The 16029-nt window shown below is 37.1% G+C and overlaps 2 protein-coding genes across 2 annotated transcripts; one reads left to right on the top strand and one right to left on the bottom strand.

Annotated features, from left to right (window-relative positions):
* Positions 1 to 355: 355 nt before the first annotated feature.
* On the top strand, positions 356 to 1471 carry LRRC10 (leucine rich repeat containing 10). Its single transcript, XM_026699678.2, has one exon. It carries the CDS (start codon positions 493 to 495, stop codon positions 1327 to 1329), a length of 837 nt encoding a protein of 278 aa, XP_026555463.1. The 5' UTR covers positions 356 to 492; the 3' UTR covers positions 1330 to 1471.
* A 1979-nt stretch (positions 1472 to 3450) lies between these two features.
* CCT2 (chaperonin containing TCP1 subunit 2) lies at positions 3451 to 15404 on the bottom strand. The gene is made up of 16 exons (XM_026699659.2): positions 15315 to 15404; positions 14206 to 14280; positions 14020 to 14085; positions 13827 to 13938; positions 12951 to 13027; positions 12458 to 12570; positions 11436 to 11638; positions 10111 to 10211; positions 9900 to 10027; positions 7046 to 7149; positions 6263 to 6382; positions 5803 to 5931; positions 5606 to 5709; positions 5067 to 5166; positions 4433 to 4574; positions 3451 to 3696 (listed from the first exon to the last, which is right to left on the bottom strand). Exons 1-16 carry the CDS (start codon positions 15315 to 15317, stop codon positions 3666 to 3668), a joined length of 1608 nt encoding a protein of 535 aa, XP_026555444.1. The 5' UTR covers positions 15318 to 15404; the 3' UTR covers positions 3451 to 3665.
* Positions 15405 to 16029: the final 625 nt, after the last annotated feature.

Here is a 16029-nt window from a genome sequence, read left to right as displayed (position 1 = left end):
AGCTACTGAGGCTGATATTCAATGCCTTGTTCACCCTGCCATAAACACAGATTCGTATCACTTGCTAAACCAAAATCAGGAAGTCATGTCATGACTTAACACATGTCTGAACCCATACATACGAATGGATAAATTGCTGAAAGGGTTGATCATATTGGTGGTCATTAAGTCATGGGACACAAACCTCAAAATGAAACATCCTAAAGAGGAAACTCAGAAGCATTTCCAAAAACATTTGAGATCAACAAGAACTTCCCTGAGATGGTTTTACTGCCCTTTTCTATTAGAGCTGCTTCACAGGAATGTCTGTACTTCTCATCAGCAGACACTCATTTGCTTATCAGAAATATTTCAGGGCTCTTGAAAATCATGATTGTTGCCATGTAGACCCTGCCTCTATTTTACTGGGAAGAGGAAATGCCAGAAGAGCAGAGTAAAACTCATCTACGAGGAATATTCATCTGACTCTAAAAGCCATTGCAACTTTTAAGAATGGGCAACACATTAAGAGCGATTATAGCCTTTCTCCCATTTGATGAGTGCCAGAAATACATCCTAGGAGACCTTGAAGAGATGCCAATTGATAAGATGTTGGATCTGAGTGGCAGGCAAGTGAGACGGTTTCCTGTGTGTGTTTGCTCTTTCAGTGAGCTGGTCAAGCTGTATTTGAGCAACAACAACCTGAATCATCTGCCCCCTGAGTTAGAACAGTTACAGAACCTTCAGATCCTGGCACTGGATTTCAACAACTTCCACACACTACCCCAAGTGGTGTGCACCTTGAAACAGCTGTGTATCCTTTATCTGGGCAATAACAAACTGGGAGACCTACCTGCTGAGATGTATCGGCTCCAAAACCTCAAGACTTTATGGATTGAATCCAACCGCCTGTACCACCTGCCCAATGTGGTGTGTGAACTGAAGCACCTCAAGACGCTGCACGCTGGATCCAATGCACTGCGCTCTCTGCCCGGAGAGCTTCTGTATCTGAAGGAACTGCGTACGATCTGGCTCTCCAGCAACTTACTGACCGATTTCCCACCAGTGCTTTTGCACATGCCTTTCCTGGAAGTGATTGATGTGGACTACAATGCCATTCATGATTTCCCCAGCCTCATCCACCTGGATGGTTTGAAATTGGTGATCTATGACCACAACCCCTGTAGAAATGCACCCAAGGTGGCTAAGGGGGTACACAGAGTTGGGAGGTGGTCAGAGGAGAGCCCCGAGCCTAGGAAGCGATCTGGGATGGACAAGGACAAAGGAATAGAAGACATCAACTCCCTGCTGCCTCCCCCTCCCCCCCTCTCCTGCAAAGTGTCCATTTAAAGCCCAAGAACATTCCTCAACCACCAAAGACTGAAGAATTATTAGTGCCTACGCTACCTCTTGGAAAAGTTCAACAGGATGCTTGGACTGGCTTTTGCTTTTGCAGACTTGCATGAAAGTGACATTGGCAGAATATCTCTTGTTCCAGTGGTATGTATGTGTCTGTATGCCTGCACACGCACAGTAGCTATGTGAATACTTGTAGCAAATGCATAGTTGAAAAAAAATCAGAACAGAGATGGTACAGAACAGCTGTAATGTTATGTAAGTGCTTCTTTTCCCAAGAATTAAAATGGAAGGCTAAAGCAATGCACAGATGAATCAGGTCAGGATAGCCATTTTTTTATTTAAACAGATGTTGGATAAATTTATTGCATTTATTGTCAATAAATTATAGCACTGGATTCTTAATAATAAGGCATTGTCTAGATTAAACAGGTCTCGAAACTTGGCAACTTGTGGATTTAAATTCCCAGGATTCTCCAGCCAGTTGCCAAGTTTGGGGACCCATGATCTAGAAGCATCCTGAAAACATTTTGAAAGTTTTTATCCTGTTTATAATTATTGGTTAATATAAATAAGCAACATTTCAAACCAGCTGCTATTTAAATAAGATATTTCAATCAGATGTTCAATCAAAATGTTCTTAAGAATTATTAAATCTGGAGAAAAAATGATTTGGCATTTTTCTCTCTCATACTTTACACTTGATCTTAGCCAAAAGGCCCTTTCTTCCTCTCATCTCCCCTTCTCTCTCTCTCATGTGTGTGTGTTCCCGCTTGAACCATTTCCAGAAACAGGCGAGGGCTTGGGTTTTTTTTGTTTTGTTTTGGAGTGATAGAGGGGGGAGAGATAGAGGGAGAGAGACATAGACAGAGACCGAGAGAAGGGGAGAGGGAGATAGGAAAAGGTGGAGAGATACGGAGAGGAAGGACAGAAGGAGAGAGACAGAGAGACGGGGGGGGGGAGAGATAGAGATTGGGAGAGAGATACAGAGACGGGGGAGATAGAGAGGGAGGGGAAGAGACATAGAGGGGAGAGACATAGAGAGGGAGAGATAGAGGGGGAGATAGAGAGGGGGAGAGACATAGACACAAAGAGAGATAGAGAGAGGAGAAGAGAGAGACAGAGATGGAGATGTCAAAAGCGTTTTGTGGCTCCCGTTCTCTGCCCTAATGACTGGCTGGGTGGGCATAGCTGAGTGGGTCACATGACTGAAGAAAAGCTGGCCACGTCCACCCAGGTTTTGTGGCTCCTGGTGTTTCCTTTTGTGGGAAACGGGTCCAAATGGCTCTTGAGTATTTAAGGTTGCAGACCCCTGACCTAGATGGTTCAACTGACACAAAATGCTACTTTGTTTTGGGAAATCTAATGGAAGACATCTATATATTCAATGAATTAGTTATCATTTATTCCTATCTCATTTCACTCCCTTTGATTTTAAAAATCTGCATCAGATGGGGCTATGCCCTCCTGGGGATGTAGCTCTTAATTACTATTAGTCATAAATTTACCCAAATATTTAAGTTACCAAGTCAAGGTTCCAAAATTAAGGAGTTTCTTTCCCAAAGCTTAGAAACTATATATAGCAGGATACAAAAAGTTATGTCCAATCAGCTATTTTTCTCTTTTCTTTCAAAATTCAAAAGTCTGCTTATCCACAGGTAGTGTTACATATATACAGAATATATTTTAAAAAGTGGTGGGTAAGCAGAACCCAATTTGGCAATGCATTTTGGAACCTAATTTTTTTTGCTTATCTGAGAGTATATACAGTACTTAAGAACCAAATTACTTTGCACTTGCTACTACATAAAGAAAATCTACTACAATATCTTATATTTATTAATGTAAGAACAACTAATCTGATACTTTCCTGAAGTGTTCAATTGTAACTTCCCTAATTCCTTATTACTGGCCACATTGGTTGAGGCTGATGGAAACTGAGGAATAGTCTTAAATAAACTAAACACAAGATTCAATTTTTAAGGTTAAAATGATACTCTGCTTTTAAGATCAAACTGCCATCTACAAATGTTTTAAGTAACCTGCTCTTTCACTTTTACAAGTTTAAGGGCACATTTAGTGGAATAATGATAAGAAACTAAAAGATTAAACCCATTTCTATTTGAAATGTTTATTGTGAGTACTACACAAAAGGAACAGTGAAGGAGTACAGATGTTGTACGATGAATTACATGTTTTTAAAAAAACAATATAAGTTAAACCAAACACTTATATGCCAGTGCTAAATGTGCCAATCCTTCTGTAATCTGTTAGAAGTACACCCAGTCTGAAAACGTCTGGTTTGAATGTTCTTTCTGAATACAGAATGCTCAACAAGGATACCGATCTGGGACTCGTTTCCTGAAAGAAGCAGAACTGGGTATAAGAAAATGCCACAGAACAGAAAAGTACTTCTCTATTCAAAATAGCAATAGCACTTAGATTTATATACCACCCCATAGTGCTTTACAGCACTCTCTGGGCAGTTTATGTCAATCTATTGCCCCAACAATCTGGGTCTCATTTTACAGACCTCAGAAGAATGGAAAGTTGAGTTCATCTTGACACTCATCAGGATTGAATTCTAGGGTGCGGGCAGAGTCTGACTGCGAAACTGCATTTTAACCACTGTACCACCAATTAATTATAAATGGTAAATCTCAATTTAAGATTTAATTAAGTAGCTTTAGTTCATATAACCTAGTAACAGTGAATCATAAAATAAATACTAAAGCTATTTGTGCAATATTTAAACTGAAAAACAGGGGTAGATAATGAAAAATATAGATGTCCTATTCATGCATCTCTTCCAAATGAGAGTAATTTTTGGCCTTTTTAAACCACAATCAACTATATATTGAGTCTCCACAGAGATTAACCCAACTATGTCGCTTCAACTCTTCCCAAAAGTCAATGATTTCCACCTATGGTGATTTCTGCCTATCCCTGGTGATCTCTCTGCCTATTCATGTTGCCTGAGATCAAGATAGTAATTAGGAAAAACAAACATTCTGCTCAAAATCCTGTCCATCCATTGCAAAATATTTGATATTCAATTAGCTCATTCCCTCACAAGTGCTGAAAAGTTACATTTTACCTTGGTGCCGCCTTAATGATGTCATCAACACGGAGAATGACTTCTGCTGCTTCAGCAGCACTTAACAAAACCTGACGTTTCACTTGAAAGCTTTCAACGACTCCTAGACTTGCCATGTCTGCAATAGCAGCTTCTTTCATATCTTCAAGAGATTACAGGGAATTATTGACTTTTTCATTTTTGTTTCTGTTGCAGTTTTCAACTAAAAATTATTGTTTATTAAAGTCATCCATATTATAAGCTTGTGGATTAGATTAGTTGGTGACCTGGAGAGGAAGAGCTCAGATGTCCATTTATATCTGAGGAGTGTTTCTGAGTACACAATCAGCCCAGGACTGAGATTTTATCAGAGATATTTGAAGCTTTATACTAAATTTCCATATTTTGTTTAGGCATGGCCACATTTTCTAGGCCTATATAAAGCCAAAGTTCAAAACACATAGAAGAAACTCAGGTTGTGCTTGCAATTAATATTAGAACTGAACTCACAATATTTTCCAATAAAAGTTCTAAGTGAGGGGAGACAGAGAAAGAATATTTTATCGATTTTGTAAAAACTGCAGTTTATCAGCAGATACCTACTGGGTTTTCCCCCCACTCATGCACTAAGATTTTATTAAAAACATGAACTTACCAAGTCCATAGGTATTCTTCCCTTCACTGTGGGCAGCTCGAAGTTGGGAAACCAAATCCGCACTATCATACCCAGCATTTTCAGCTATGATATTTGGGAGCTACAAAGATAGGCTTTTATTAAAGAACTGTTTGCGATCAGTACCAAATAAGCAACAAAAGCTAAGTCAAACGTAAGATACCATGCAACAAATCTCAATAATATTCATTCACATTTAAGTATTTTCAATTACAGCTAGAATGCTAACTGGAGGACAGGGTCAATTACAGCATTATTCCATTTCCAGACCTATTTCTTTTAATTGGGCCTTTTACACTGTATGCTGTATATTATTTGGATGGCTACCTCGAAGAGAAATAGTTCAGAATATTAATCAGTATTTATTTTTCAAGACTCACGGAACAAGTAACTTATCCCATAAAAATGCATAAGGATTTCTCCCAAGAGTTAAAACACTCAAAAGGCTAGCTGCTGGTTTTTTCCATATTGTTTAGCTTTATATATTTACGTCTAATACAATTAACTGGAGAGGAGCTTACCGTACTTAGAGCCTTAGCAAAAGACTCAATTGCTAATGATTCTTTGCCAGGGGTTCTTTTTACAAGCTCCCACACTGCATTAGCCATTAACATCTCTGAACAGCCTGAAAATTTGAAAAACCAAATCTTAGCCAATGTAAGTAAATACATAATCTTTGCACTGAAGAAAATGTAGATTTCAAAGTTTGAATACTCACCTCCACCATACACAGTTCTAGTATCTTTGACTGTCTGGGCAAGAACACAAAGTGCATCATGCAGTGATCTTTCAGCCTCATCTATGATTTGCTGTGTTGCACCACGTAAGACTATGGTGCAAGCTTCACCTAAGAATCAAAAAAGTGAAAAATGTGTAAATTTAAATTTAAAGAGTCTTAGATTATTAGCGGATACCTAATTACCAACTCTACTATACCTACTAGATCAGAAATACAACATGTATGTTATAACGTATGGATCATCAATGTGAATTCATGGGGTCTCTTCACATATGGTCAGCTATTACTTTTACATTCTCCTGCTTTCCCTTATTTTGGTCTGGTCACTGCACAGTACAAGTAATGCTAATAATTTATAAATAATTGGATAAGGATTCTTGTGTCCAACATTTAGTAGGATACGAATAACTGGAGAATAGGATTGCTCAATCAACCTTACCCATAGCAACTCCAGAGAAATGAATAAGTTTATCTTCACCAATCATGACCTCTTCAATTAGCTTGCAGCTTCCTAGCTTTACCAGTTCTGGGTGATCAAAAGTTGAAGCAATTTCGCCACCTAAAAAATTAAAGTTCATATAAATCATTTTCACTTGCATAATAGTTTCAGAGATGGACCATTTATCTTCCCAAATTGCTAAAATAAAGCAAAAATGTGTTCTCTTCCTAAGTATCTCTGATAGCTTTATGAAGAAATGGCTATTATACTGCTACTTGACAACAAATTATTATGAACAAATCATTTTCTAAACAAGAGAATAGAAAAATATTAAAATTCCATTGATTATTTGACACTGTCCAGCACCTTCTTTCATGCGTCAATAGATTTGTTTTTACAACTTGAAGACCAATTTTTTAAAATCCAGGACTATGGAATTTCTCTGAAGACTTTCAAGAGAAATCAACAAGAAATAATGCTAAAAGAAAATTGTCATCCAAAACAACTGAGAGTCAAGAAGCTTTTGCACAAGAGAAAGACATTTTGATTCATGGGAAAAGATGCCCAATCTCTTACTCACCCATCCATAGCTACCATTCCCTGCATAACATACCTTTAAGTATTCTTAAGCTTCAGGAATTTTTTCTTTACAAATTAGGAAATAATCTAAAATTCTTTGCTTTTACTTTCTCTATCCCATTTCCTCCAACTAAACTGAAAATATTTCAAGAGTAAATAGTGAAAATCAACACTAATTTGTAGAACAGATTATGCTTTGCTTACCTGTCACAAGAGCTAGACGTTCAACTCCAGCAAAATCTGCATGCTCAATTGCCATAACTCCAGCAGCAGCAAACATTTGTTCTGGGTAATTATAAATCAACTGCCTGTAATGGAAGCATACAGCATTCCTAATCACATGGGAACAATGATTATTCTCCAACTGTTATATCCTAAAAACCTTCTTCATGCACACAAAAACACAATAGATAATCCAATGCAATATCCAATATGGGAATAAAAGTCTGATAATTCTAATTCACAATGCCTGGAAATTATCAGTTTTAATTCAACATTTCTGAAGGACGGTTGATTAAAAAAACAGGTTTTCAAGTTCAAAGTGGTCTGGACTTGACAAGACTGACAAAAGCCTTTAAGAGACCATCAGCAAGAGAATCAAAAAGTTGTGGCCCAAAATAGGTGCATGCAAACACTGCATTTCAAAATGCACAACTCCAAATAACAAATGTTCCTAAAATTGTTTCCAAATTGTCTGCTACCAAATTAATATTTGGTAATTCACCAGGCATTTTTCTACACTCAACTGAATGAGGACAATCATTAAGGATCAGGCAAATTGTCAGTATGTCAAGTCCTTGTAAGGAAAAACAACTCTATTATTCATAAGCAACTCATGATCCTATATGCATAGAAATAATCATTTATAGGCCCCCAGATATACTTATAAAGTTTCGATTGGAAGAATGGGAATGCTCAGTAGCTGAAAAAACATGTGAACTATGAACTGTTTACTGATCAATAAAATTAAGAACAATGGTTTGTTGAATATCTATGTAATATACTTTGAATATAAGCACAAGTTATAAATATTAATATGAGACAGAAAATCAATGCACAAAAGGCATCATCCACAGGGAGAGGGATCAAAACAGACATGACAGAGTGTTACAATGCAAGCTCAACTCATTATATATGCATACAAAAGAAGTGAGGCTTGGGTGCAATATTATGCCTACCATCTTGTCTAATTTGAAACTGTCTAGTAAAGCTTCTTGGGACACAAACTAACTACTGTCATTCATCAGAGTAATATAGTGGTTTCAAAAGTGTTCTAGTGAACAGAAGGTTCTTTCTGTCTTCATTTCCAATGCAATCAGCATTTCCTCTGAGCAAAACAAGCAGGGATGCAAACTCCATTGATTCCCCTTTCGGTAACTCCTCCAAATACCTAGGTATTCTCACCCTAAGAACTATAAAGGGAAGATAAACAATTTCTCTACTTTTATCTAAGTGGGAACATTCTGAGCATTAAATCTAGTTGGAGATAGAAGTAGTGACACTGAAACACTAAATCAGTGTTTCTCAACCTCAGCAATTTTAAGATCTGTGGACTAGAATTACCCAGCTAATATGTCTGCACATCTTAAAATTACTGAGATCAACAAAACCTGCTCTAAATCATGCCAATTATGTACAGTGGATACAAAAGTCTGCATACCTATGACAGAATGCCAGGTTTTTGAGATGTAAACAAATTAGATCAAAATAAATCACTTCAGAATTTTTTCCACCTTTAATACTGTGGTACCTTAGTATTCAACTGCTTTGAAACTTATTGCATTTGGTACTCAACATATTTTGATACATTTTGTTTCAGTATTCATTATTTACTCATCGGTGTTGGCTGCCTTGTGACTCATTACATTATTTCTAATGGGAAAAGATTATTTGGTATTCATAGTTTCTGGTACTCACCACGCCTCCCAGAACCAAATTAACAGTGAGCGCTAAGGTAACACTGTATAACTTATAAGCTCTTTAATTTAATTGAAAATCAAACTGAAATCTTTTAGGGGGGGAAATAAAAAATGTACAACATGGTTGTATGAGTATATGATCCTTAAGACACTTCGTTGAAGCACTTTCTGTTCTTATGGTAGCATTACGTCTTTTGGGATAGGACCTTATCAACATGGCACACCTTTCCTTGGGAATTTTTGCCCTCTCTTTGCAAAAGCACTCCAAATTTGTCAGACTGCCAGGGCACCTCCTGCACACAGCCCTCTTCAGGTCACCCCATAGATTTCCAATTGGATTCAGGTCCATGCTCTGGTGAGGTCATTCTTTTGTTGGAGATATGCATTGGGTTGTTGTTGTAGTAAAAGTTGAAATGCCTCATCTTCAGCATTTTAGCAGAGGCCTAAAGGTTTTTGCCAAACATGATTGATATTTGGAACTGTTCATGGTTCCTTCCACCTTGACTAAAGCCTCAGTTCCAAGCTGAAGAAAAAGAGCCCCAAAGCATAATGCATCGTGCTTCATTATGGATTCTGTGTATTTTTAATGTGCAGTGTTGTTTTTGCACAAAACATACCTTGCAGAATCATGACCAAAAAGCTCAATCATAACCTCATCATACGAGAATACATTTTCCTAGATGCTTTTGTCAAATTTGATATATTTACAAAATGAACTGGACTTGGGTGTCTTTATTGTAAGAAAAATCTTCCATCTTGCCACCCTATCCCAGAGCCCAGACATATGAAGAATATGGGAGTATACAACCAGTACTTGTCAAACATTCCTGCATCTTCTTTAATGTTGCTATAGGTCTCTTGGACCATTTTTCTTCTTTTTTCATACATTTTGGAGGGACATCCAATTCTTGACAATATGGGTAGTGCCCATATTATTTTCACTTTATAATTATCTTCACTGTGCTCCATGGTATACCAAATGTCCTGGAAGTTTTTGTACTCTACTCCTGACAGACATCTTCTAACAATGAGCTCCCTTTGATGCTTTGTAAGCTCTTTGCAGACTATGGCTTTTGCTGTAATATGCAACTTAATAAATGTCAGAAAACTCCTACTAGAGCAGTTGGCAAAATACATACCTGTTGATAAAACAGTTTATTCCATGCTTTAGAATACGCTCAACCTTCTCCTTCATTTTCTCCTTTTCTGCTTGTTCTATTTCTGCTACCTTTGCTGTGGAATCCACTCTTACACGGGAGCCAAATATCTACATCAAATGAATACAATAGTTGTATTAACTAAAATGTCAATTGTTTCAATTATATTAAATGTATTATGAAATCCACTTACCTTAATTTTATCAGTATCCATGCCAGTATTGGCAATAAGTATCTTTGCATTTTCAATTCTTTTGGGCTGATTAACTCCAATTTTTTTATCCAACAGAAAACCTGAAAATAGTTTGCAGGAGAAAACAATAAACGATTAAGGGAACTGTTTTAAATCTGTATACTATTAAAATTCTCATGTGTTTGATATTTAATAATCTTCAATTGAGCAAAACAGTGCATCATAGGACAAAACCTCAAATGGGCTAACCTGCAGAATCGTGAGACCCATTCTTCCTAAGGGAATGAAATCTGAGAATGTTTTGTCATTTCAGTGCCACTGCTGTTCAGCACTACACAGTGCTGCCTCAATTATGGCTCAATTTCAACATTCCCTGATACTTACTACAAGTTACTGGGGAATCCAGAAGGAACTGATACGATTACTGATGCTCCTTCTCACCTTCCCACCAGCAAAGTCCTTGCTTGTGGAAAGCTCACAGGGAGGGAGTCAATGAAGAAATGGTGTTCCCTCTGCCACTCCATCTATACCCACACCTTGCTGGCCATTCAGTCCTCTGCACTTACACCTTGCCATCCACTTGCAATCCCTTGCTCCCTTCTCCTTAACTACTTACCTGCTGGAAGGGAGAAAAATGAAGCAAGAGGATAGAATGAAAAGAAAGAGGAAGATTTTTGACACTCACTGCCAGCTTCCCATAAGCAAACTCAATAGAGAAGTTGCCAGGAAGTCACTCCTGCTCCCACCGATATTTTGCTCATCCACAGGCATACTGTTTCTTTGTTTAGATAAGGTAATATCTCTGAAATTTATTGATTTGGAAAATTTATATTGCGGCTTATTTGCTCATGGTGACTTACAGGAAATATAAATCACGGGTATTCTAGTGTTTGATAAAATTGCAGCTTCAGTTTCTCATTATACAGTACATCCTATATAATGCCTTCCAAGAGCGTTGTACGTCATGTGTAAGAATTTCAAAAAGCCAAATCTGCAGTAATGGAAACTCAAACATCCATTTTTGATAGTTACAGTTTTAAGAAAAGCCCAGTATGCATGTATGTTCCAAATCATACATAAACTGAGAAATACAATAAATAAGAGAAAATTAAAATTATGCAAAATTATGTATTAACGATCCCTCAAGAATTTGCTTTTACATTTTTACATTTTATCGAATAATATTGCTATGCTGTTTCATTGGTTAACTGGAACTTTTAACAATAATCTTTCTACTCAAGTCTGCAATAAGCACTGCCATTTTTATTGCAGATACATGTTGCTCTATTCATACAGCTAATCAAAACCAGTCAGTAATACAATACCTTCATCCAAATAAGAGTCTATGAGACTTCCTCCTAACTTCTTGATGACATGAATAGCTTCTAAGTTTCCAGACCCTTTCAGCCTAAGGACCGCATCTACAGCAAGTTTTGCAAAATGATCTTTATGATGAGTCAGCAGTTTTGAAGATAGTGTTGTTTCTGCGATGTTCATTAAATCTTTATGAAATTTGGCTTCATTTTTACTGAAAAACAGAAGAAGAAAAACGATCAGGACCACCAGCAAAAAATTACTTCTTAGCTCCAAGCCTTTCTACAAGATCTATATGTAAACAGGAAAATCTCATTCTCCTTTTTCCAAAACTACATTCATATGACTAATTGTTTTTAGAATGTAAACAATAGCATTTTAAAACAGGGAACGAATAGCAAGAAATCCCACAATAATTTTTAGAATTCCAATAGATACCTGCTAGTGCGACTTCTGATTCTTGCACTTCAAAGAGGTTTAAATAAATTGCTTACAGAGATAACTGAATTCACTAACAAGATATTGTTCCCAAAGGATGAACTTTGCAGTATTGAAAATCTACAAACACCAAATGTTACAAAGTATCTATTCATCTACATATACTTATTTATTGTATTTAACAATATAGTAAATTGTTGCATCCTGGAACAGACCACTTTCCCAACTCTTAATATTTCCAAATATTGAACAATCTTCTAGAGAACAAAAACATTCAGAAAACATCCACTCTACATAGTAACAGTAAAAGTTTATAATGCATTGAAGAGTGAAGTATATAGCACCAGGAAAATGGTAGATTGCATCTGATTAATGCTTGTATTAGTTTCCACAGGTATATATACTATACAGAATTCTGACATTCAGTGTATTTTGTTAGGTTACAGTAAGTATCAGTAAGTATCCTTTGTTTCAAATCTTTCCATTAGCAAAGAGCAATTAAGTTGTAAGCATTATTTTCTATAACCCTTTCTTATTAGTCATAATTTTGACTTCAAGCTTCATACAGCACTACCTTGCCCGTGGCTATACTAACCCATTATCCACAGCTGACTTCACCAAGGCTTCTCTGGCTACTCTTGTGGCTTCTCTCCAACCAGCAATAATGGTCTGAGGATGGATTTTCCTTGCAATCAATAGTTCTGCCTCCTATTAATGAAATATATTAGCATAGTTTTGTTTCCATCCTGAACTTATGCAAACATATCAATTATTTTTCAATTCTATTGAATATATATATATAGTTTTCTCGTTTGGTACATTTCAAAAATTATACTGAAACTAATTGTTAATTGATAGCATCTATCTTTATAACATAATTTCCAATATAATATAAAAATCAGCACTACCATTTTTTCTCAATGATTTCTTCTTAGATTATATAGTCCCTGTTATAAATTGTTTAGCAGCCAACAGCTTTTTTACATGTAAACCTCAATGATTTAGGAGCTATTTTTGAATAAATGTTGAAAATAGGCGTCTCAATAGTTTTATTTTTTTTAATTAAAAACAAAGATATAACAACTTACTCTTAGCAATTCAGCTGCCAGAACAGTTACTGAAGTAGTTCCATCACCAACTTCATCATCTTGAACCTTGGACATATCTGTAGAAATAGTATTTTATAATTAATAGTTCCCATTTGTTACATAGGGACCTCTCCAGCATTCTACAGTGCTTTTCATTCAAAATCCTTACGATTTATATGGACTGTTTCCTAGTATGATTTGATTGCTTACTGTACCTTATGACTATCATTAAGTGTTGTACCTTATGATTCTTGACTCTTGACAAATGCAACTTTTCTCTTATGTATACTGAGAGTATTTGCACCAAGACAAATTCCTTGTGTGTCCAACCACACTTGGCCAATAAAGAATTCTATTCTATTCTATAAGGAAAAGTGCAAAAGTGTTGCCAATTCTTTAATGTGCAAACAAATTTCCCCTTGGGCCTTGCTACAGTTGTGTAGAATAGCAGCATGATTCTCGGTGAAGCTGCTTTTTGGGAACTGAAGGCAGATGTAACATTTACTCCAAAGCACTTTTTACCCTTTGAATCCAGCACTCTGCAGAGTTTCACTGTTCAGATTATAGAAATGTCACACATAAGCAAAGCTATGCAGACTGCTGAATCCCATAAGGATAGATGAGGTCTCCACCAATTTGCTTTTGATAGGCAAGAGGTATCCTCAGCTTTTCTTGGCAAATAATTATATTTGTCTGGGAGCACAAAATCAGCTCAGAGTAAGCTGATAAAGCCAAACTACAGCTATAGATATTTTAATCAAAAGTAGAACATACATACTGCACATTTTACTAAACATATATTTATTTATACATATAATTAATGAATAATTTATAATTTTAAAAAAATATCTGAATAATATATTTAAACATACATACCAACCAAAATTTTAGCTGCAGGATTATCAATGCCAATTGATTTTAAGATTGTTGCCCCATCATTTGTCACTGTCACTGTCCCCTCTCTTCCAGTATTCAGAAGAATCTTGTCCTGCAAGTTACAAATTTGTGATTATAAAGCACCAGATTCAAAATATTAACAATGACGGAAAGTACTCTTACAGAATCTTACCATGCCTTTAGGCCCCAAAGTGCTTTTAACAAGGTCTCCAATGGCAATAGCTCCAACAAAAGAGGACTGTAATAGAAAGTCAATAAACATAATTTCTTTCAGCTTGGATTCAGGGTTCCAAAAATAAAAAAATACATTTCAACTTTAACATAGCTAGTTATTAGAATAAATCAATGACAGACTTACTAAACGAGCAGTTTCTGCTTTTTCTTCATCAGCACCAGCTTTGAAGATGTTCACAGGTGCAAGTGACATGGATGCCTGAATAAGTTATTGGAATATATAAACCACACTGAATAAAGTAACTTACAATGCACTTCACCAGTAACTCTGGTATTTTTAATATGTGAATGTTACAGCATTAATTTTAATGTTATTAAAATGTTATTAAATGTTATTAAAACAAAATTATTAAAAGTTAATTTTTGGACTTCAATTAGGTTAAATATATTAGAACACAATCTCAATTTGTTATCACCATGCGTAAGTTCAGTTTTTAAACTTATATTTACCATACATTCATAATATTAGCCATGTTGTTTCTAAGTTATTTATACCTTGAATATATTGTTTTGGAGACAGGGTGAAAGTGATTTTTTAAAAAAAAAAAAAAAAAGACTAGTGGTAACAACATGAAATTATTTAATAAATGTAACAGGACTCAAATTGCCAAGAAAATTAAATCTCTGAAAAAGATTGCTCTGACAGAAAGAGTGGGCTTTTCCACGGAAACAGTTTATGCAGACAGTGCTAGGGAATCAAAGTCTACTGTATTGGACAGTTGAAATCCAGCTTTCTCGACTGTAACAACTACAGAGGCGATGCTCAATTTTACGTCACTTACTGGTACTATGGGAATCGTAGAAAAAAAAAAAACTCCCAGGAAACAGACTATATTCGCATTACATTTTGAAATTACATCTCAAGTGAAGGAAAGAAATTCGCTTCCTCGCGACGGGGGAGAACATTAGGAGGAGTTGAGGGGAAGAGGCCCTCGGTCCGCTTTCCCCAACCCGGTTCTTCTGGAATATGCCATCTGCCATTCCCATCATCCCTGGCCTGCACGGTACCGAGTCTCACCGGCTGGGACTGATGAGAGCTGAATCTTGCTGAGGAGAAATTACAACTCACGGGCCTAACCTTCCCCACCCAGCTCACCCAGCCGAGTCCGCTGCGAGCAGTTCTGGAACGTTCCATCTCCCCTCCCGCCAAAATGGCCCAAGAGCCCCACGGAGAAGGCGCTGCGACCTCGTGCGCTGCCGTGAAAAACCCCTCAGGACCGCGCCAAAGCTCACCATAGCGACGATGCTCTGAAGGCTCGAATCTCTCCAGCCGCCTCGTGTCTGGGGATAAAGCCAACCGCTCGTGCCCACCAGCCAACGAGCGCCGGAAATGACGGAAGCGCCCCCACCTCGCCGCCGGATGAGAAAGTTGCATGTCGGGAGATGTAGTTCTACGCTCTGCATTCACGCCTCGACTAACCATAGGCTATTTCTGATTTCTCAACAGCGTCTCTGTTGACAGTAGTGCGATCGCTACATTTTGCAACGCAGCGCAGGCGACCCCAGCCGCTACAAATTGGTACTTTAGTTTCTCACAGCACCGAAAAGAAGCATCAGAAGTCTATATCAGTTCGTTTAGAAAAAGGGGGGGAAGTCCAGTGTTTGAAATTCACGCTGTTGCACACATAAAAAAACTATACATATGTTTAGCTCTGCTTGGTTTACTCCATGCTTAGGTTCACGATATGTGCTGAGCCATAAACAGTCAAAGCATATTGTGTTTAATGTATTTCAGTCTCTGAAATGAGCAATAAAAATATGAAACCTATTAAACCTGGGTCTTCTTTTGTTGCCCTGCACAGGAGAACGGAGCTGGAAATCAGGTTATTGGGGTGGGGAGAGAATGGGGATTTTACAGTATCCATCCCCTGCCACACCCACCAAGCCACACCCATAGAAGCGGTAATAATGCTTGAATGCCACCACTGATGCATAAGTTTGAGACCTA

The sequence above is a fragment of the Pseudonaja textilis genome, chromosome 5, assembly GCF_049901715.1.
Source record: "Pseudonaja textilis isolate UNSWEBS1 chromosome 5, rPseTex1.2, whole genome shotgun sequence".
Taxonomy (NCBI): domain Eukaryota; kingdom Metazoa; phylum Chordata; class Lepidosauria; order Squamata; family Elapidae; genus Pseudonaja; species Pseudonaja textilis.
This window is presented reverse-complemented; position numbering and strand designations above follow the sequence as displayed.